Source organism: Castor canadensis, chromosome 13 (genome assembly GCF_047511655.1).
Source record: "Castor canadensis chromosome 13, mCasCan1.hap1v2, whole genome shotgun sequence".
NCBI lineage: Eukaryota > Metazoa > Chordata > Mammalia > Rodentia > Castoridae > Castor > Castor canadensis.
Window position 1 is genome coordinate 123111606 of NC_133398.1, and position 23998 is coordinate 123135603.

Here is a 23998-nt window from a genome sequence, read left to right on the forward strand (position 1 = left end):
ATCACTGATGTTAATAGCAGTTATTATTTGCATTCACTCACTCATTAGGAAGATTTGCCCGTTCTCTTTCCTTTCTACAGTTTCCACATTTCCAAAGTGGCCTCCTTATTGCAGGCTTCCTGGTTCTTTCTCTGGATTTGATGGCACTGGGCACTCAACATCTTTTCAGTTTCCAGTCAGCAGTCTCAAGTCCAAATCAGTTGGTTCCTTCCATTCACACTGTCATAGACTGAGAAGCCAGCTACCCATGTGAAATGGATTATAGCTTGCCATTTTAGAAGTAAACAATTTCAAATGTTATTAATGTTAATAAGTAATTTTTTTGCATATAGGATGAATACTGTTGTTAAGATAAAATTAATGAATTTGGGAAAAATTCTTAATACTGGCCCTCTTGCAAAGCAGAAGGAAGTTTTTTTACAATGTCTATCGACTTTTTAAGGGGATAACAATGAAAAGTTAGATGTATCAGTTATTTGAAATCTGTCTCTAAAAATATTAGAGGGGCTGGGGACGTAGCTCAGTGGTAGAACATTTGCCTAGCACATGTAAGGCCCTAGGTTTGATCCCAAGCACTGCAAAAAACCAAACAGAAATACTAGAAGACTGCTATCCATGGGTCTCATATCCATGCACAGTGTGATAGCTGAGGCACTGGCAGCTACTCCTGCTGGGCACAAACTACATTCTCCTGTCTTCCTGTGTAATAACAATAATGTCTCCCTTACAAGATACTGGGATTTTAGAGCTGGTGGCATAACTCAGTGGTAGAGAGCTTGCCTAACCTGCATGCGGCCCTGAGTTCCATCCTCAGCATTGCAAAACAGGGGGGGTGGGATTTCCTAAGATTGGGCTCCCCAGCTGTGATGCAGAACCCCTGCTGCACAGCCTCCATCTGGGCCCTTGTCACCTCAAGGAACTTGTGGATAGGGGTACCTACAGGAATCCAAAGCACACACCACTAGGAGGAATGAGTTTGCTTGCCTTTGTCTCAGGAGCCTCGTGTCTTCTACCGTGCCCGTGACACAGACAAGCTTGTAGGGCAAAGCCTCAGATCCTTTGCCGGTGTTGCCAGTGGGGGCAGCCTTCCCTTCGTCAGAGCTCATTTGAGTAGGAGCAGATCCATGAAGGGAGAAGCTGGGAACCCAGGCCCCGGTCCTTTCCCAGTGGGCCACACATTACCCTGGGAATAGTGCCAGGTACTTGCTCTGGTTCTCTACCGTACAGTCACTTCTCCCCAGAGGAGAGCAAAGAACCCAAGCATGCGCACGTGAAGCTTTCTCAGCAGGGAGAACAGAATCGAACTTTTACTGAGGCCTTTATATATACAAAATGTGTTAAATACACGAGTGTAAGATTTCATTTGCCGTCACAAAAATCCTAAGACAGTGGATATTGTAGGAGGAGGAAACTGAGGCCCAGAGAGGGAAAGTAGGAGATGGGGATATATAGCCAGCAGGTGGAAAGCCAGGCTCTTAGTGCCACAAATACAGCTAATGTGTTTTGTTTTACTGAAGGAAACTTCTCTTACAACATCAATGATTAGTCTCAATTAAAAATGCACTTCACACTCACTGATGTTGACTTTCTTTGCAGCTAGCTGTATGTGATCATGCTATATACACAGGCACTAGATGTAACTGTCCAGTTTTCATCAAAAGTTTGGCATTGACATTATTGGCAATTCTAATAGTAATTAAATTAAAAATGTGTGGAATTTATTATGTATATTTTAAAATTATACATAATTTTGTTTGTAAGTCTTAGTCTTTTTCCAGTCCCCTCTTTTTTCCCCAAATAGAGAATGATTTGAATTCCTGTTACAGTATCCTGAATAGAACTTTTCTTTGCCATCAGGTTAATTTTGACTCTGAAAATGGACCAACAGTTTACAACACCCTGAAGAAAATATTTAAGCACACATTGGAAGAAAAAAGAAAAATGGCAAAAGACAGCCCCAAGCCCAGCCTCTTGTGAAGCTGACTTTCTCCTTGTGATGCATATTTCAGACCTAAATTTCCAGATACCATCTCTGTTTATATGTAAACAAGCTGAAGTTTGTGGAGTTATTTTTTTCTCATAGCACTTTATTTTAAATGCCATTGGCTTGTGCTGAGGATGATTATTTTTGTTTGGAGCAATTATTTATTTTTAAATATCCTTGAGCTATGTCTTAGTCCTAAAAAATTGCCATAAAGTTGGTGCCACTTGCTTTTATTTATTTGACTGAATTAATATTGTTCTAGTAACTTTTAAAGTATGTGATGTTTACATCTTTATTCTTTTTGACAATTTGGAAAAGAATAATTCTTTCCAAAGACTTACTTTCTTGACAGAAAACTCAGCCTAGAGTTTTTACCAAATAGGTCATTTTAACAGTAAAAATTCACTGTGTAGCCATCCCCCCGGACACACGGCCTAAGAAAGTCACCAAGTGTCTTACATTGTTTTATATTTGTTACTAAGAAGGCTATTAATAATCTTTAAAGGACTTTTAAAACTTGTTTGAAGTTTTTTGTTTTTCTTTTTATACACATGATAAAGGGTTTCAAAGTGTATTCTTTCAGAGTGATTTAGTTACTTCAGTGGATTGACTGTGGAGTGATTGGAATTTTTTTACTTGTAGAAAGTAGACTTGTTCTTTGTCAGGCTCCCAGACAACCTCTCCAGCCTTGGCTGTCACAGGAGGCGGGAGCTGTTCTCAATACACTAGGCCTTCCTCCTACTCCTGAGTTGCTGCTGAGCCAAATCTCCTCCTAACAGAGGAAGTGGGATGAGAACCTGACAGTGTTTGAAGTTGCTAAGGAGCAGGACTTGCCTTTGTTCTCCCAGGGACTCCACAGAGAGGACAGTAGTGCTGGATGGGGTGAGGGAGGGAGGTTCATTGTGCCAGCCCTGCTCTCTCTCCAAGCACTGCAGCCACTTTTCAGAGGTGACTGAGCTGGAGCAAGTCAGGGCAGAGCTTCACTAGCACTGAAGCCTGGCCTAGGCCACACACTCTTAAACCTGCCATCTCACAGGGCCACCTGCCTCAGGCTTCTGTCTTTAGCTATTTTTTAGCTATAAAAAAGATAGTTTTTAAGTCAAATTTGACCCCGGGTTGCATTGAAATAAGAATGGGTGACTGTCTGAACTTCTTGTGGGCCAAACTGACTCAGCAATCAGAGTCCTAACTTTTATTTAAATTAAATCAATATGTGGGAGTAGCAGAGACTGAGTCACAGAGAGGATAGTAGCTTTTTCAAACTATCAGACCAATTCAAACTGCAGAAGCTCCTGCTTAATTTTCAAGACGGAATTCCAGGGGAAGCAAAACTAATTTGGAACAAATGAAATTTCTCCAACACCTGCATTTCTGAATTTTATCAGCTATACATCAAAAAATATTTTAATCATTGTCGGTGTCACTAGCTCTGATAGTAAAGGCTAAATGCAGTTTTCTTCCACACTGTTTGAATTTTTTTGGGAAATCAAATTCAATGCGTTTAGTGAACTGACTTGCCCATTCCTGAAATATCTCTCTTTTAAGTGCCTAGCCTGGGAAAAGAAAGGAAACAATTACATTTTATCCCAAGGTACGTTATAAAAATAGAATTTGTACCAAAAAAATAAAACGTTTGTCTTCAGGTCGGCTGATGACACCATGGAGCTTTTGATTGACTTTTTTTCTTTCTTTCCTTTTGACCAAAAAGCCTGCTATTTGCCTGTGTGTCTGAAATACTTGTTTCAAATTATAGCACAGTCTCATTGTGATCACAGCACTGCTGTCTAAAAACCTAAGCACACCAGCCTGAAAATACATGATCAGGCTATATTCAAGTATTGTATTTATTTGAATAAAAATAAACAGAACAACCGTCATCCTAGTCTCTTACATCTTTCCTTGATGCTCTTGGGCTTTGTGCACTCCATAATGACAAAGATGAGGTCTGCTTTTAGATCATCCTGAAGGGCGGACTGAGTTAGAGGTTAAGCAGTTGATCAAGCTCCAGCTAGTCACCAGTCCTTCCTCACTTGGTTCAACATGACCAAGAACAGAAGGTGAGTTCTAAGAGGAACGGCTAAGAAAAGTCTTCAGGTAGACAAGATCCTGTCTTCCTGTCTTCGAATGGACCAGGAGTTCTTTTTTTTTTTTTTTTTATTCATATGTGCATACAATGTTTGGGTCATTTCTCCCCCCTCCCCCCACCCCCTCCCTTACCACCCACCCCGCCCCCTGTCTATTTAGCCCAATACAATAATACCAATTACCACAATGGAGCTAGTCAATGGTAGAGCATAATGAGCCTTCATTCGAAGTCAGTCACTAAAAACAACATCCCAATAATATTTAAATATCATGAAATCTTTGCAACAAAGTTTCACAGATCCACTGCAGTTTACATGGTGAAAGGATGTTTTAATCCTTTGTTCCTACTTTCTCTATGAAAATGAAAAGCCATTTTACCCTTAGCTTGCCTATTTGGGAAGATGTTAAATTTTTACAATAGGTTCTTACTTACCTGATAGTGGATTGCAGTTTGTCCCAGTGTACTTGGGTTTTGATTCAGTGAATAGCTTTGTCATTTTATTTCTCTTCTTAAAAATAAAAAACAGGCTACCCAGGCTTTGATTTAAGTTGATCCATATGGAGTGTCCATTTTTGTACATAAGAAATGATCAAATAATAGGCCATCTTATATTGTTCAACCTAATATTAAACTAAATTTTCCTGGGACTGGGATGTGACACTTACTGAATTTTGGTGAGGTCTAGATTAAATGATCAATTGTTTTCTAACAATATCCTGTACGCTTACACTTAGTTCTCTTTGACAAGTACAAGAGATCAATATGAAATCCACATTCTTACAGCAAGAGGTTTGTGCCTACTCTGTGCTTGGCTCTCTGCTGATGGTGGGCATGGCTTTTGGAATCATTTATTCAGTCATTTATCCCTTCATCCAGAAGCCAAGGAGCTATGGTCTGAATGTGCCCCCAAATTGGGGTGTTGGAAACTTAATCTCCAGTGCAAGAATGTTGGGGGTGGAGCCTATTTGGGAAGTGTTTAGGTCATGAGGGTTCCATCTTCATGAGCAGAGTAATGCCTTCATAAAAGTGCTTAACTGCCATGTGAGGAGAGTTTTTCTGCCCTCTGGGGGATGTAGCAGTCAAGGCACTGTACTGGTGGCAGAGTGCAGCCCTCATCAGACCCTGGCCAACACCTTGATCTTGGCCTTACCACACTGGAGAATGACGAGTAGTAAATACCTGTTTTCTCATTACAGCAGTACAAAGTGGACCAAGCAGTGGGGTGTTGCTATAACAAGTACCTAAGAATGTGGAAGCAGCTTTGGAAATGGATAACGGGTAGAATTTGGAGCAGTTGTGAATCAATTGCTAAAAAAAAATCGTGCCTGTATTGCCATTAATGGAGCATGACAATTCTGGCGAGGGTTCAGAAGGGAAGAGTATAGCTTAATTCTTCGAGAATGTCTTAATGGTTGCAGTTAGAATGATAGTAGAAATATGGACAGACACTGAAGACCATTCTGATGAAGTCTTAGTGGAAACAAGGAACATCTTGGAAATTAGGAGAGAGTCCATCCTTGTTAAAAAGTGGCAAAGAATTTGGCTGAATTATGTCTGTTCCTAGGACTTTGTAGAAAGCAGAACTTAAGGCTGATGAACTCAGATATCAGCAGAAGAAATCTCTAAGCACCGAAGTATTCAGGATGCTGCTTAGTTTCTCTTACCTTCGTGTAGTCAAGTAGAAGAGAGAAACTATTTGAAGACAGAGCTCATGACAGTGAGGCAGAACAGAAAGATCAACTGCTTGACTGTGTAAAGAACAAAAAGGGTGTTTAGGAGAGAAAACCAAGCAATCCTTTGATAAAGAAATAAGTATGACTAGAAAGAAGCCTGGTGCATCAAAACAAAGGGAGAATGATTTTTCTATTTCTCTGAAGAATATCATCAGAATTTTGACAGGGATTGCATTCAATCTGTAGATTGCTTCCAGTAGTATAGCCATTTTCACAATATTATTTCTGCCAATCTGTGAACATGAAAGGTCTTTCCATCTTCTAGTGTCCTCTTCAGTGTCTTTCTTGAGTGTTTCATAGTTTTCATAGGTTTATTCCTAGGTCTTTATTTCTTTGAAGCTGTTGTGAATAGGGTTGTTTTCCTGATTTCTTTCTCAGTCTGTTTGTTCATTATTGGTTTATAGAAAAGCAAATTATTTTTAATGTTGATTTTTTGTATCCTACTTTGCTCTGTTTATCAGATCTAAAAGCTCTTTTGGTAGAAACTTTAGGATCCTCTACATATAGGATCATATCATCTGCATATTGATAATTCCACTTCTTTTCCTATTTGTATCCCTTTTATTTCTTTTCTCTTGCCTTATTGCTGTGGCTAAGAATTCTAGTACTGTATTAAGTAAAAGTGGGGAGAGTGGACACCCTTGTCTTGTTCCTGAACTAGAAAAAATGGTTTCACTTTTTCCTTATTTAGGATTTACATAGAGCCTTTACTGTGTTGAGGTATGTTTCTTCTATTCCTAGTTCTTCAGGGCTTTTATCATGACGGGATGTTGAATTTTGTCAAAGGCTTTTTCTACATCTATTGAGAGGATCATGTAATTTTTGTCTTTTAATTTGTTCGTGTGCTGTATTATAGGAATTGACTTAGCTATATTAAACCATTCTTGCATCCCTGGAATGAAATCAACTTGCTTATGGTATATGATCTTTTCAATGTGCTGTTGAGCTTAGTTTGTAAGTATTTTATTGAGAATTTTTGCACCTATGAGGGAAACTGGTCTATGAGTTTCTTATCTGGTTTTGTATCAGGGAAATACTGGTTTAATAAAATGAATTTGGTAGTGTTCCTTCCATTTCTAATTTTTGGAACAGTCTCAGGAGCATTTGGTATTAATCTCATTTAAAGGTTTGGTAGAATTTGACTGTGAATCCAATGGTTGTGGGCTTTTCTTTATTGGAAGATTCTTTATTGCTGCTTCAATTTCATTTCTTGTAATAAATCTGTTTAGTTGGTTTATATCCTTTTGGCTCAATTTTGATAGATTAAATGCATCTAGGAATTTATCCATTTTTTTCCAGATTATCCACTTAATAAACTATAGGTTTTCAAAGTATTTCCTAATGATCTCTGGATTTCTTTGGTATTGTTGTGTTGTCCACTTTCTCATCTCTAATTCTATCAATTTGGCTCTTTTCCCTCTTTCTTTTGGTTAGTTAGCTAACGGTTTGTCAATCTAGTTTTCAAAGAACAAACTGTTTTGTTTCATTTATTCTTTGTATTGTTTTTGTAGTCTCCATTTCATTAATTTCTGCCCTGTTCTTTATAATTTGTTTCCATCTGCTGCTTTTAGGTTTGGCTTGTTGTTTTTTAAGAGCTTGAGATGCATCATTAGGTTATTTATTTGAAATTTCTCTGATTTTTTTTAATGTAGGCACTCACAGGTATAAAATTTCTTAGCACTGCATTTGCTGTGTCTCGAAGATTGTGGTAAGTTGTGTTTTCATTTGCTTCTAGGGATTTATCATTTCCTCTCATTTCTTTGATGACCTACCGATCATTCAAAAATGAATTGTTCTATCTCCGTTTGTTAGAATATCTTTTGAAGTTTCTTTTGTTGTTGATATCTAGCTCCATTCCATTATGTTCTGATAAAATACAGGAAGTTATTTCAATTTTCTTGCATTTCTTAAGACTTGGTTTATGATCTATTTTGGAGAAAGTTCCATGGGCTGTTGAGAAGAATGTGTATTGTGCAGCTCTAGGGTGGAATATTCTCTAGGTGTCTATGAAATCTATTAGATCTATAGTGTCAATTAATTCTAAGATTTCCTTGTTGATTTTTTTTGTCCAGTTGACCTCCCTATTGGTGAAAATGGGGTATTAAAGTCACTCACTATTATTGTGTCAGGATCTATCTGAGATTTTATTTTGAGTAGTGTTTCTTTTATGGAATTGGGTGTGCTGCCATACAGTGTGTATGTTTGCAATAGTTAATTCCTCCTGATGGTTTGTTCCTTTTATCAATATGAAGTGATTTTCTGACAAATTTTGGCTTGAAGTCTACTCTGACATCATGATTTTTGCCAGATTCAGTTGGTGTGAGATGATATCTCAATGTGTTATCTTATTATGTTTGTGATTATGTGTTTCTTCTTGTGTGCATGTATATTTCTATTATTCTTCTTTCAAATTTTTATTATCATAGACTACAAATAACATAAGATTTACCATCTTAACGACGTTCAAGTGTACATGCAATCCATTAGTATTAAATATAATCACAGTATGTAACCATCACCACCATGTGTCTACATTGCTCATCTTGTCGACCTAAACCTGCACCCATTAGTCAATAACTCCGCACTTCTCTCACACCTAAACCCCTGGAAGCCCCATTCTACTTTCTATCTCCGTGATTTCGACTACTCTTAGTAACTATATAAGTATAATCATACATTATTTATTTTTATGATGTTTATTTAACCCGTATGATGTCCTCAGGTTTCATCCATGTTGTAGTATTTTGCAGAATTTCCTTCATTTTAAAGGTTGAATAACACTCCATTCTATGTCTGTATCATATTTTGCTTAGTCTTTCATCTGTTGCTGGACACTTGAGTTGCTTACATATTTTAGCAATTACAAATAGCTATTATGAATAATGTTCTGTGGATATGGATCTATAAATATCTCTTTAAGACCCTGCTTTAAATTCTTTAGGATATATAGATAGAAGTGGAATTGCTGAATTGTATAGCAATTTTTTGAGGAGCTGCCATACTGTTTTCCACAGTAATATACAATTTTATATTCCCACCAATTCACAAGAGTTCTACTTTCTCTACATCCTCACCAACACTTGTTATTTTTTTTATAGTAGCATTCCTAATGGGTATGAAGTGGTATCTCATTGTAGTTTTAATTTGAATTACTCTAATTACCAGTGATATTGATCATCTTTTCATGTGTTTATTTACCATCTTTATATCCTCCTTGGAGAAATGTCTATCCAGATTCTTTGCCTATTTTTGAGTTGCATTCTTTTTGTTGAATTTTAGAAGTTCTCTATATATTTTGGATCATAATCCCTTACCAGATATATAATTTACAAATATTTTCTCCTATTCTTTTAATGTACATATTGTTTAAACTTTCACAAAATCCAGTTTCCCTATTTTTTCCTTTATTGCTTGTGTCAAATTCAAGAAATCACTTCCAAATCCTATTGCGTGAAGTTTTTTTCCCCTATATGTTCTTCTAAGAGTTTTATTGGTTTAAGTCTTTGATCCATTTTGAGATAATTTTTGTATACAACATTAATGAGGGGGTCCAACATCCTTCTTTTGCATGTGGCTATCTAGTTTTTCCAATATCATTTGTTGTTGCAAAGACTGTATTTTACCCATGGAATAATCTTGGCAACCTGGTCAAAAGTCATTGACCATATATGCAAGGGCTCATTTCCTGCCTCTCTACTCTATCCTATTGTCTTAAGTCTAGTTTTATGACAGTGCCATACTGTTTTTTGAGATCAGGAAGTGTAAGTTTTCCATATTTGTTCCTTTTCAAGATTGTTTTTCGCTATTTGGGGTCCCTTGAAATTGCATATGAATTATAGGAGAGTTTTTCTATTTCTAAAAAACAAAAGTCATTGGAATTTTGATAGGGATTGCATTGAATCTGTAGATTGTTTTGTATGGTAGTGGCATTTTAATTTTAATCCATGAACAAGAGTTATATTTCTTGTATTCATATCTTTAATTTATTTCAGCCATATTTTGTAGTTTTCATTGTAAAAGTCTTTCACTTTTTTGGTTAATAAAATTTATTATTGTTGCTGTTTTAAAAGAATTTCTTGGTATTTCCCTTTCAGATTATTCATTGTTATTTTATAGAAATCCTACTAAATTGTATGTGTTGCCTTTGTGTCCTACTGCTTTTCTGAATTTGTTATATCTAACAAGGTTCTTTTGGTAGCTTTTATTTCTTTTTCTTGCCTAATAACTGTGGCTAGTATTTCCAGTACTATCTTGCCTTCTTTCTGATTTTAGAGGAAAAGCTGTTAGTCTTTCACCATTGATTATGATGTTTGCTGTGGGGTTTTCATGCTTTTATTTTGTTGAGGTATTTTCCTTTTATTCCTACTTTTCAGGGTGTTTTATGATTAAAATATGTTGGATTTTGTCAAATGCTTTTTCTATAGCAACTGAGAGATCCTGTGAGATTTTTTTTCCCCTTCATTCTGTAAGGTGATATAGTATGTTGATTGGCTTTTGTATATTGACTCATCCTTGCATATCTTGAATAAATCCCATTTGGTCATGGTTATATGTTCCTTTAAAACTGTTGCTTAAGCTATGTGGAGGCCCAGCCGCTGCAGACTTGCCTGAGCTAGTGTGCATAGGAAGCAGACTAAGTGTGCTTCTTCTCTGAGCAGCTCAACCACAACAGGATCTCCTGGGATTTCTGTCCCCCTGCACTCTCCTCTCCAGGAGGGTGTGCGTGCCAAGGAGAGCTAATAACAAGGAGTGGCATGTAAGAGAAGTCCCAGTAAACTGCAAGGCAAGCTGCCCCTCTCTAAGCAGCCAGCACCTCCTGGAGGCTTAGGGTAAGCCTCAGCCACTTGTTTTTAAATTAGGAAAATTACTGAATACATATTATGTCATATCAGTGTGCTTTTTTGGGGGGGTTGAATAAAAATAACATAAAATGTTAAAAAAAAAAAATAAAAAAAAAAAATAAAACTGTTGCTTAGTTCAGTGTGTTAGTGTTGTTTGAGGATTTTTCCATTAAATGTTCATAAGAGAATTCCTGATCAAAGAATGGCTAAAAGGATTCTCTAAACAAAAGCAAGTAGTATCAGAAGAAGACTTGGAACTTCAGAAAGGAAAAAGAATATTGGGGTGAGTAAATGTAATGTCTGTCCTCATAATAAGTATAATATTAAGTTGTATTTAATGGTTGAATTAAAAATTATAACAATATCTGATGGCTTTTAAGGTATATAGATGAAATACCTAAGCCAATTTTGCTAAAGAACTAGCACTTTAATTAAAAATTATAAAACATCAAGACCAATAGACTGTGCTAAGTGACACTTGACTATATGTAAAACCTAGAATAATCACTAGGAAAACTACACAAAGTGATGTACTCAAAAACCAAAATATGATACCTTAAAAGCAACTGAGGCCAATAGGGGAAGGGGACCAGGAACTAGAGAAAAGGTGAGATCAAGAAGAATTAACCTAGAAGGTAACACACATGCACAGGAAATCAATGTGAGTCAATGCCCTGTATAGCTATCCTTATCTCAACCAGCAAAAACCCTTGTTCCTTCCTATTATTGCTTATACTCTCGCTACAACAAAATTAGAAGTAAGGGCAAAATAGTTTCTGCTGGGTATTGAGGGGGTAGGGGGGAGAGGGAGGGGGTGGGGTGGGTGGTAAGGGAGGGGGTGGGGGCAGGGGGGAGAAATGACCCAAGCCTTGTATGCACATAGGAATAATAAAATAAAAAAATTAAAACAAAACAAAATATACTGGGGTGGAGTTTTTTGAAAATAAATAACCCACAGGAAAGGAAGAAACAGGACGAGAAACACAGAAAGCAAGCAGAATACAAATAATACAATGGCTGACCTAAGCTCCACCATCCAATAACTAACTTAAATTCAAGTGGCCTAAGCGGCAGCTTGACAAAATGAATTTTGACACGATTAACAACGTACTCACAAAAACAATGTAATGGGAGGTTAAAAGTAAGAGGGTAGAAAAGGATATATCATGAATACATTAATTTTTAAAAGCAGGTGTTAATATCAGATAAACTGAATTAAGAGCAAAGAAAATTACTAGACACTGCACAATGATAAAAAAAAAAAAATGAGGCTGCCCTACCAGGGACACATAACAATCCTATATACACAGCACATAATAGAAGCTTCAAAATAAATGAAGCAAAAATGGGTGTCACTGAAAGGAGAAACAGATAAGTGTACAATTATAGTAGAGGCCACTAACACTCCACTCTTAGAAGTTGATAGAAATGGTAGACAGAGGGCTGGAGATGTAGCTCAGTGGTAGAGCACTTACCACTGAGTGCTAGACAGGAAGTCAGCAAGGACATAGAACAGAAACACACACACACACACACACACACACACACACACACACACTCTACAATGGTTCCTACTGCTGTAGTCCTAATTTTGTCTCAGTACCCTTTTGCTCTTCTAAAAACTATCAAGTTCCTCAAAGAAGTTTTGCTTATGTGTATTATATCTATTGATAATTATATATTAGAAACTAAAACATGTCTAAAATAATTCATTTAAAAAGAATATAATAAACCCACTCTGGAAATGTTAACGTAAATATCTTTAGGAAAAACCACTATATATTCCAAAATAAAAACAAATCACTTAAAAGAATGCCTTTTGTGCTGGGCATCAGTGGCTCATGCCTGTCATCCTAGCTACTCAGGAGGCAGAGATCAGGAGGATTGAGGTTCGAAGCCAGCCTGGGGCAAATAGTTCACAAAACCCTATGTTGAAAATACCCATCACCAAAAAGGCTGGTGAAGTGGCTCAAGTGGTAGAGCACCTGCCTAGCAAGTGTGAAGCCCTGAGTTCAAACCACAGTAACGCAACAAAAAAGAAAAAAAGAAAGAAAAAGAATGGAAAAATATTTTTAACACTAACGCAAAAACAATTCTTGTTTAATAAAACAAGACTTAAAACTATATTCTGAAAAGTCTTCCATTTACATGGGAAAATCATCCCACCTGACTACCAAGGAAAACAATGCTAGGAAAGCTGTTGGGTTTTAAAGGGAAAAGAAAAACTCCTTTGGACAATCAGATAAAATGACCAAGAAATGAAGCCAGATTGGCACCAGACTTTTCACAAGCAGCACCATGCCAGAAGACCATGACTTAAGAGTTTCTCATTAAGATTCATATTTACCCAGAGTGATCTATAGTTCAATGTGGTTCTCATCAAAAATCAACAGTATTTCTTTTCAGAAATGGGAAAAGAATTTTAGATCAAGCCTATGCTATCTTTATATGTAAGGACTACAAACTCGTATGAATATAAAATAACTTAGGGGATATTTTCCACTTAGTCCTTCCTGCAGGTCAAGTCTTGGTCACTTGATCTTCTGTGGTGCATGAGTTATACAAAGAAGCATAAAATAAATATCCATGAACCTATGCCAACATAAATAGATAACTGAATAAGAAATAAGTTGGGGAGACGAAACAAATCTGTACAGAAGTATTCCAAATTAATTTATATAGATTCTCCTCTCTCAACTTATTTAATAACTCGCTGTAATGCTTTATTAATGTCGCTGTCATAAAGCAACAGATGGAAGAGAGCAGGAATGAGGAATCGTTTTATTGTTTAAAAAAACCTGACGTGATTAAAGTTAACATCGGTGATATGTTATGATGGCAGCATGTGTCCATGACCTGATGTGATGACTCTGTAGCTCTATGCTCTTCCTCCTGAAAGCCCACAACCCCTGAATATGAGAAAAATATTAGGCAAACCCAAACTAAGAGACATTCTGAAAAAAACAAAACAACAACCAATATATATATATATATATACCATTGGGAAGTGTTTAAAACCAGGAAGACGATCAAGGATAAGGGAGTAAAATTTTTTTTCTTGGCTGGAACTGGTGTTTGAACTCAAGAGCTTCGCACTGGCAAAGCAGGAGTTTTACTTCTTGAGCCACACCTCCAGTCCATTTTGCTCTGGTTATTTTTGGAGATGGGGTCTCATGAACTATTTCTCTGGGCTGGCCTTGAACCACAGTCCTCTGGATCTCAGCCTCCCAAGTAGCTAGGATTATGGGTGTGAGCCACCAGCGCCTGGCTCAGGTCAAGGACAAGGGAAGTCTGAGAAAAGGTTGTAGACCAGAGGTGGCTATGGAGACATGATGACTAAATGTAGCATGGCACCCTGGATTGGATCTGCAAATAAGAAATAGACATTGAGGAAAAATTTGTGAAATCTAAATAAAGTCTTGACTTTAGTTAATCACAGTGTACCAAGTGGAGTACCAAGTGGTTTTTTTTTTCTTAGTTGTGACAAAGATACCATGGTGATGTAGAATGCTAACAACAGGAAAACAGGAATACAGGAATGCTCTGCATTACCTTGGCACCTTTTCTGTTAACCTAAAATGATTATAAAAAAATTAGTTTTAAGAATGACAGGTTTAAGGTGTGCCTCCCCTGCAATTCACATACCGCAACCCAACCCTCCTCTAATGCGATATATTTGGAGATGGGCCCTATGAAGATGTGACAGAGGTCAGCTAGGTCATGGGGATGAAAGTCGATAGGGCTCGTGCTGTTCTGAGAAGAAGACAGCAGAGCCCCTTCTCCACCAATATGAGGACACAGCAAGAAGGCAAGTGTCTCCTAGCCAGGAAAAGAGCCCTCTGCAGGAACCAACACTGCTGAACCTTGATCTTGGACTTCCAGTCTCTACAACTGTGAGAAAATAAATTTCTGTTCTTTAAGTTTGTGGTATTCTGTTCTGGCAGCCTGAGCTGACTTAATGCAAGGTGTGTGACTATACAATGGTACAGATGTGCCCAGGATGCTACTGGAAATCAGCATAAAAGAGGGACAATAAGACATTATAAATTCCTGATGGCACTATACACCACAATCTCTGAAATATTTGTCAAAAACCAGATCCTGAATCACATCTAACTATAAGTGTGGCAATCATGTTGATGCCACCAGAATATCCATTCTCTAGGAAACCATACAGGGCAAAGGACCTGTTTTCCTCAATAAATAGCAAGGAAGAAATTAAGAGAGGAATCTCTAGATTAAAAAACGCCTGACTGCCAAATACAGTGTGTGGACCTGGTTCAGATCCTGACATGAATGACCTATGATAGCATAGTGATGGTAGTAACAGCTAGATTATATGATGATATCAAGGAAGTATGGTCTTTTTGTTTTTAAAAGAGTCATATATTTTAGAGATACAAACTGAGGTGTTTATTCACAAATGATACAATGTCTCCAATTGTTTAAAAAATTACCTAGTAGCTGAAAAAGTGTCCCCTTAAGATCTGAAAATAGAAAAGTGAACAGAGTTACAGATGAAACAAGACTTGTCATAAATTATTCATTGTGAAGCTAGGTGGAATATGTGGGGATTTATTATTTGATTTTCTCTATACTTAGTACAAAACTTTGAAAAGCAATATGTATAACGTGTTTTTTTAACTTACACAAACTATATATGACTCCTCTTCCATCCAAAATGAAGTATCAGGGACCAGAGTTACCTCTCTCCTGTACAATTAAATTCAGACACACACACAGTATCACCACCACCACCAACAACAGTATTTAAGACTCTGGTCCTCGGGCAACAAAAGGCCTCCTTGAGAGAGAGGATGTAAGAACCCTTGTAAAGGGCCCAAATGCTACAGCTTTCTGCCTTGAGAGAGTCCCCAGACAGTAACAAAGGGGGAGGGAACTGAGGCAGAGCATGGCACTTCCCTGTGTTAGGGAGAAGGAGCTGAGATCAAGCAGCTCCAGTTGATGGGACAAAGTCCAGAGAGGAACAAGGTGCACAAGGCAGAAAACGCCGGCAACCTGCAGCTGTTATGCAGGAAAAGAGAAATGGTTATCATCTTAAAAGACAGAGAAAAAGCACTTGATAAAACCCGACAGGCATTCTTGACAAGAGAAAAAAGTATTCAGAGGAAGGAATGTCCTCAACCTAGTAAAGAGCATTTGCAAGAGTACCACCCTACGTAATGACAGATTCCTGAGTGCTGGCCCCATAGCACCAGGAGCAAATCAAGTGACTATACTTCAACCTCTCCTACTTGACACTGCAGTGCAGACTCTTCCTTGTGCATTTGGGCAACAAAATGAAATGAAGTCATGGAAAGCAGAAAGTAAAAACATTTTATGCTCAGACATGAGTGCCTGTGTAAAAAAACCTGATGGAGCCTGGCATGGCGCAGTCATGCATGCCTGTAATCCTGGTGTTCGGGAGATGGAAAAACCAAGGATGGCGAGTTCTGGGCCAGCCTGGGCTACATAGTGAGACTCTGTCTCTAAAAGAAAGAAAGGAAAAAAAAAAAAAAGAAAATCCAATGGAGTCTACAGAAACTACCAGAACTAAGAAATGAGTTTAGCAAATGGAGAGATGTAATATCATTTTAGAAAAATCTATTGTATTTTTCTGCTTCTTTGAGGCAGTATCATTATGTAGCTCAGGCTGACCTTGCATTCGTGATCCTCCTGCCTCAGCCTCCTGAGTGCTGGAATTCCAGGTGGGTACCACCATGATTTTCAATTATATATCTAGCAATCCAGATGTAAACTTAAAAACTGTATCATTCACCACCAAAAAAGGTGAAACACTAGGAAATAAAACTGCCAGAAAATATGACAGACATGTCGTATTAACTCCTAAGGTGACCAAACTTGGTGACTTAAAATAATGGAAATCTATACTCTCACTGTTGTGGCGTTCCGACGTGTGACATCAAGGTGTTGGGAGGGCTGAGGTCTTTCAAAATGCACTAGGGAAGCATCTGTTCCATGCTCTTTTACCTTCTGTTGGCACTAGACAGGCTTTGGTGATTTTTGTCTTATAGCCAAAACATTGCATCATTCCAGTCTTTGCTTCCTTTTTTTTTTTTTCAAGTCAGACGGACTAGGGTTCCACACCTTCAGTGGTTTTTTTTCTTTATTCATATATTCATATGTGCATACATTGTTGGGGCCATTTCTCTCCCCTGCCCCCGCCCTCTGTTCACCACCCCCTCCCCAGCTTCCAGGCAGAACCTGTTCTGCCCTCTTCTCCAATTTTGTTGAAGAGTAGACATAAGCAATAATAAGAAAGACAAAGCGTTTTTGCTAGTTGAGATAAGGATAGCTATACAGAGATTCCATTCCTTCCATGCACACGTGTATTACAACCTGAATTCATTCATCTCTACCTGACCTCTTCACTACTTCCCAATCACCTCGCCATATTGACCTCTGTCGTTTTAAGGTTACTGTATTAGCTCCTCTGCAGTGGGGACATCAAACACTTTCAAGTTTTAGGTTTCCTGCCTATCCCCATATCTCCTGTATGTGCTCTCTCCTTAGCATGTGACCCAAATCCAACAACACTGCTGCATTTGCCCTAGATCTAAAGTCCACATATGAGGGAGAACATACGATTTTTGGTTTTCTGAGCCTGGCTAACCTTGCTCAGAATGATGTTCTCCAGTTCCATCCATTTACTTGAGAATGATAAGATTTCATTCTTCTTCATGGCTGCATAAAACTCCATTGTGTATAGATACCACATTTTCTTAATCCATTCGTCAGTAGTGGGGCATCTTGGTTGTTTCCATAACTTGGCTATTGTGAATAGTGCTGCAATAAACATGGGTGTGCAGGTGCCTCTGGAGTAACCTGAGTCGCATTCCTTTGGGTATATCCCCAGGAGTGGAATTGCTGGATCATATGGCAGATCTATGTTTAGATTTTTAAGAAGCCTCCATATTGTTTTCCAGAGAGGATGCACTAGTTTGCATTCCCACCAGCAGTGTTAAGAGGGTCCCTTTTTCCCCACATCCTCGCCAACACCTGTTGTTGGTGGTGTTTTTGATGATCTTTGCTTCCATCTTCACATCATTTCCCTCTCCCCCTCTCTCCCTGTGTGTCTCGTAAGAGTAATCATTCATGGATTTAGGGCCTGTCTAGATAATCCAGGATGATCACTTCATTTTAATATCCTTAATGACATCTGCAGAGACTTTTTCTTTCCAAATAAGGTCACATTCTCAGGCCCTTAGTATAGGGACATGTCTTTTAGTAAAGTACATGATTCAGCTCACTTTACCTGCATACAGAAAGCTACAAAATAGTGCCTAGAGGAAATAAACTGACTTTAACTAAAATGGAGTGATACACCTTGTCTGTGAGTCAGAGGACTCAAGATTATTAAAATGCCACCCCTCAAAGGATATTTTACAGCAGTGCTAATCAAAATCCCAGTAGGCTTTTCTTCTAGAAATTGACAAGTTGATTCTAAAATTCACTTGGGAAGACAACGGACCTAGAACAGCCATGACAACTTTGGAAAAATAAAAGCTGGAAGCCTTAACACTACCTGCTTTCAAAAGCTATTGTAAAGCCACAAAACTATTATAAAGTATTGGCATAAATATAAACACAGAGATGAATGGAACTGACCAGAGTTTAGAGACAGACCCACACATATATGGGCACCTGGTTTTCGATAAAGATGCAGAGGCAAGGCAGTGGAGAAAACATAGTCTTTCAACAATGGGGTTGGGATAACTGCACATTCCTATGCAAAAAAAAAAAAAAGAATTTGAATTCATTTCTGACATCACAAGAAAATCAATTCAAAATGGATCATAGACTTAAATGTTAAAAAAAAAATCTAAAGCCAAAATTCTAGAAGAAAACAAAAAAGGCAAACATGTGTGACTTTGGGTTAGCCAGAGATTGGTTACATACAACATCCAAAGTATTGTTCTTAAAGGAGCAGGTTGGTAAATTAGACTATATCAAAAATTAAAACCTCTGCTTTTCAGAAGACACTGATAAGAGAATGAAAAGATGAGTGGCAGGCTGGGGAGGAATCTTTGCAAAGCATATATCTGATAAAGGACATATTTGCATCCAAGCTATATAAAAATCTCTCAAAACTGAACAATAAGAAAAAAAAGCAAACTTCTAAAGACATAAAAGGTTTGACTAGACCACCAAAATATAGAGCTGGAAAATAAGCACATGCAAAGATGCTAAGTATCATTAGTCATTAGTGAAATGCAAATTAGAACTAATGGGATAGCATGCACACCTTTAAATAGCTCAAATTTAAAAGCTCAAGTGAGAGAAGTCAAGCTCAAAAACCCAAATACCATGAGTTCTCACTCAGGCCCTTACAATGATGGTGGTGATGGTGGTGGTGATTACAATGATGATGGGATGTGAGTGTAAAATGGGGACTTTCTGGGAGGATCTGTGGGAGGGGGATGGGAAAAGGAGAGGGTGCTAGAGGATGAATAGGATAGAAGGTTATCACACACACACACACACATGCACACACAGAGAAAGCATAAAGAAATCCATCAAACACTGCTCACAAAAGTGGGGTGGGGAAGGAGGGTGGGAAGTTAAGGGAATATAATAGAGGGATAAACTTATTCAAAGTACACTGTAAGCATCAACGGAATTATCACAATGAAACCCCTTGCACTATTAAGGTATGCTAAATAAAAATGAAATAAAATACATAGCAAGTGTTGGTGAGTATGTAAAGAAACTGAAAGTCATATACTGCCAGCAGGGATATACAATGGCCCGCTCACTTTGGAAAAGTTTGGCAACACCCTACAAAGTTAAACATACTCCTAGGTGATTAACCAACAGGAATATATCCCTACAGAGACTTGAACATGAGTACTTAATAGCAACTAGAAAAATGAGAAACACACTAAATGTCCGTGAACAGGTAAATGCATAAGCAAGTGGAATACCTGTTTGGGGAATACTGTTCAGCAATTAAAAAGGAATAAGCTGTTGATACACACAGCAAGATGAATCTCAACATGATTATACCAAATGAAAGAAGCCAAGCCCCCCCCCCCCCACCAAAAAGTGCATGCTATATGATTCCATTTCTATAAAACTCTGGTTAATGTAGTCCTCTGTGGTAACAGAAGGCAGATGTATGGTTGCCTGGGTGGGGAGAGGGGTAGGAGGGAGGTCTTAGGAAGACCTCAGGAAACTTTTACACTGATAGAGACATTCACTATACTAATTGTGGTATTGGCTTCATCCGTGTATCCAGAAGTCAAAGCTTTTACCACATTGGGGCTGGAGATGTAGCTCAGTGGTAAGAGAACATGCTTAGCTTGCCAGGCTCTGGATTCAATCCCTGGCACCATGGAAGTAATACTAATAAAAAACAAAAACTTAACAAATTCTCTACTTCAAATGCTGTATGTCAATTTTAACTTCAATAAAGCTGTTAAAGTATATTTGTAAAGAAGGAAGAAACACATCCTGGAAGGAGGAACATTTAAGTGGTCACGGTATGGGGCTTGAGATGAGGAACTTGGGCTTTGACTGTAGTATTTGAATTTTCTGACACAAATTCACTGCATTATTTTTCAAAGTTAAAACATATGTCTAGCTCACAACTGCTCTGTCGTCTGTTGAATCTTCCGTGAACCTCTATGAGTTGTAATATTTTTTCATTAGGAGTTTTGTACTCCCTGAAATATCTTTAAATGAACTGAAATTTATTTCTTACTTAAAATGTTGGGTTTTTTCCCCTGAGAGTTTATGAAGGACTGAGTTTGGGAAAAGTCTGCATTGTAACAGATGTCTTACATTCCCGGCTCCTCAGTTCAGTCTCTAAATATTACTTGGTGTAAATAAAGCACTATTTTTCTAGACTCTGACTAATGCATTTTTTTTCTTTTTTGTTTTTTTTTGGCCACCGCCCATTCAGGAACACAACCTCTATTACCAGATGTTTGGCTTCCTGCTTTCTAGATCTAAAAGTTACAGAGGAGATGTAACTGTTCTAGCCACATGAGTTCTTTGGTCAACAATTGAAAATATTGACAGTCATCACTGATGAATGAATTTGAAGGTGCAGAAATGTGCATTTCAGTAAAGATGAGGAGAGGCTGCTGCCTCACTGCCTAACACTGGACAGAGAGGGAGGCCAGGCCAAGGCGTTCAGAAGCCTCCTCTGCAGGAATTCTGACACAACGCCTCCTGGCCATGGCCCAGAAACTGAGTCATGGAGAATTCCCACGTGCAAAATAAACCTCAGGCTAATGAGAAATGGTACTTTAGAAAGGCCTGAATTGGGGCCATAAATGAGAGATTTGTATGAAATAGGGGGCCATCTGAATTCTTTGCCTCTGGCTCCCTTATTTTGTCCTTCACTTCACTTGGAGCAATTTTGGCACCCACCTGTCCCCCCCCACTCAGTTAGGGACACAGTAACCACTGGGTGCCCTTGAATAGCCCACAGGGAAGAAAGAGGTGAACCTGGGAATAGACTGTAGCCCAGGCAGGACAATTCCTTACCATGGAACAGGCTAAGTCCCGTGGGGCCACAACTACTTTGGAAAGTTAAAGGAAGAACCCAGGGGAGGAGACACTTGAGCTCAGCTTTGCAAAGCAGTGGCAAATGTGGACAAACAAAAATTTCTGTTCTTTTGTTCCGAGAACAGTAAATAAGGTCAGGTGCTGGTGGCTCATGCCTATAATCCTAGCTACTTAGGAGGCAGAGATCAGGAGGATCACTGTTCAAAGTCAGCCAGGGCAAAAATAAAGACCCTATCTCAAAAATACACAACATACACACAAAAAAAATGCTGGTGGAATGGCTCAAGCAGTATTGTGCCTGCCTAGCAAGTGTGTGGCCCTGAGTTCAAACCCCAGTACCACCAAAAAGAAATAAAAAAAAAAAGAAGAGCAAATAATTCTGGGTTGCAGCACCATAAGCTGAGGCAGAAACAAAGTTGGACAGAGCAGGTTATTTTAGTGACCCTTTTCAAGGACCACAGCTCCAAGATTGTTTTCAAACCCACAGACACAGGTAAGCAAGAAATATTACATATCTTTACTGTCTTTAAATCAACCCAGTGTTGACCCCAAGCTTCCATCTTCCTCCAGGCTGGTGAAATACCTTGTCTCAGTCATCCCAGGCCCCCAAGATTGCACCAAAGTTCAGGGGCCAGTGCAGCTCTAGATGCTGGGCTAGGCGTTCTGCTCCCCTTCCCCCAGGCTCCTCTGTGCTCCCTGTGCGCAGGGCTAGAGCATGTGTATATATCCTTAGAGTCTCCACTGTTCCCAGAGGCCAGTCTTCCCTAGGCTGTTCACCAGCCAGACTATGGACTGACAGCCGGGCCACCCCCATTCCACAATGACCACAGGCATCCTGGTAAACAGGGTCCAGGAGTTCAGAGACCTGTCCTCTAATTTGGGATCTCTCTTGACTCTAAGGAAGTAAGGTAGGCTGGCTATCTACTTCATTCATAGATTCTGGGGTAGGTATCTTTCATCTTTGACTCTGATCCCCATGCCCTCAGCTGGCCTCAGGATCTCTTTCTACTTCTCTCTGCTCTCCCCGCAGCCTCTCTAAAGGGCACATACTCAGCTCATCCATTCCCCACTTCAAATCCCAAGATCTCCCTGGCTTTGCTTGACAGGTACCAAAATGGACTCCAGCCAGAGCCCAGCTTGTCCCCTGCAGTCAGGACCACAGTCCTGGCATCTTGCAATGGAATAAGACTTACTCAATTTTATGTTATGTTTATTTTACCAGTATTTTTTTAAATGAAAGAAAGAGGCAGTGCTTGCCCCACATGATTGTCGTAGGATTAAGTGGGGTGATGTGTGCAGAATGCTGAGTGCAACACACAGCATCCAATAAGAGTTCAAAAATAACCCCCAATTGTCTCTAGATCTTCAGTCACAATTTTTCAGTCACCTCTTAAAATGTACAGTCCAGCTGGGCATGGTAGTACATGCCTGTAATGCTAGCACTCAGGAGGCTAAGGCAGGAGGATTATGAGTTTGAGGCCAGCCTGGGCTACATAGCAATACCCAGTCTCAAAGGGGAAAAAAAGTGCAATCCATACCTCTCCATGGGGCAAACACACATTTGGGCTCATTTGGGATGACCAGGAGCAGAGCCCAAGCCAAATCTTTTGGCCCTCTGTTGGTGCTCCCATGCACAGTGGCCTGACAGGAGGGAGCAGGGGTGGGACAAGCTGTGACAGGCCATCACAGCTCCAAGAGTGATCTCCACTTAGAAAGTGGGGCACAGAAAATGAAAGTGAGGATTTGGAAGCTTTGCATCAATCTGACAAAATCTGATGACTAATTTAAAAGTTGGTTTGTATTCTGAAAACTGTTGAATATTAGGGGAGCAGGGTGATAGAAAGAGTAAGTAAAGGGGGGAATCTGACTAAAGCACTATATATATATGAAATACCAGAGTGAGTGATCCCTCCCTTGAATAATCCATATACTCCTAAAAAACACGTAGGACAGAAAGGTAAAGCAAGTCCTTCCTAGGGGAGAGTACCAGTGGGTGGGGCAAGGGGAAGCAGAAAGAGTGAGGAGGGCAAATATGATGAACTTTGTATTCATGTAAAAAATAGAATAATGACACCTGTTGAAATTGTTCTAAAGGGGGGTATGTGGGAGAATGATGGAGGAGGCAAACCCAGTTAAGATACATTGTAAGTATATATGTAAATGTCACAATGAATCCCCCTGTACAACTATCATATGCTAATAAAATTTTTTTTACAGAATTTTAAAAGTTAGGTTTGTATTATGGATGTTATTTAAAAAATTTTTTTTTCTGGCAATTTATTTTTATTTCATTTTAAAAAAGCATTGATCTGGCTATACTAGAATTTTAAAAATAAATAAAAGATCCCTTAACATAGACGGTTTGAGAAGCCCCGAGCTAAGCAATAACAGGTCCATTCCTAAGTATCAGTGGCTTAGCCAACAAATGCTGGTTCCTTTTTTAACTTCCATGATGACCTGCTAGGCACCTCTCTTCAGGTATGAAGATCCTCAGCGGAGTGCTGAGGATGCCAGAGTTAACTTGCAGCCTGCTTCTCTGTGTGCCAGGACCAGACTGGGCAAAGAACCCCAGGGAGGCTGGGAAATAGAGTACAGAGGTGGATGTTATAGACCATGGCCACTGGCCATGCAGATGCGAGCCTGGGCTCACAGCAAGTCCCGCTCCTAGAATCTATGCTTCTGTAAAGAGGTTTTTGTTCACAGTCATCCAGGGTTTGAATCCATCTTTGACCCATGCTTGCCCTCTCTTTGCAGGTCTTTGGAGCTGCCATCAGCTCCTAGTGCAGTCCCCAGCACCCAACTCTTTCCTGCACACCAT

General features: G+C 39.0%; 1 protein-coding gene and 1 long non-coding RNA gene across 4 annotated transcripts in view; one reads left to right on the forward strand and one right to left on the reverse strand.

Annotated features, from left to right (window-relative positions):
* Positions 1–3861, forward strand: part of Ptpdc1 (protein tyrosine phosphatase domain containing 1) — an 81193-nt gene extending 77332 nt beyond the window's left edge. For both annotated transcript variants that reach the window (XM_074052527.1, XM_020165959.2), the window contains one exon: positions 1858–3861. In XM_074052527.1, coding sequence (XP_073908628.1) covers positions 1858–1977 — 120 coding nt within the window. In that variant the 3' untranslated portion in view covers positions 1978–3861. The remainder of the gene's footprint in view (positions 1–1857) is intronic.
* Positions 1–23998, reverse strand: part of LOC141415584 (uncharacterized) — a 45372-nt gene that overhangs the window by 5721 nt on the left and 15653 nt on the right. The window contains exon 5 of one of the 2 annotated variants that reach the window (XR_012440564.1): positions 16901–23757. The exons of the other annotated variant lie outside the window; for it this stretch is intronic. This is a non-coding gene — a long non-coding RNA (uncharacterized lncRNA). Of the gene's footprint in view, positions 1–16900; positions 23758–23998 lie in introns of those variants that run through there. 2 annotated transcript variants of the gene reach the window in all.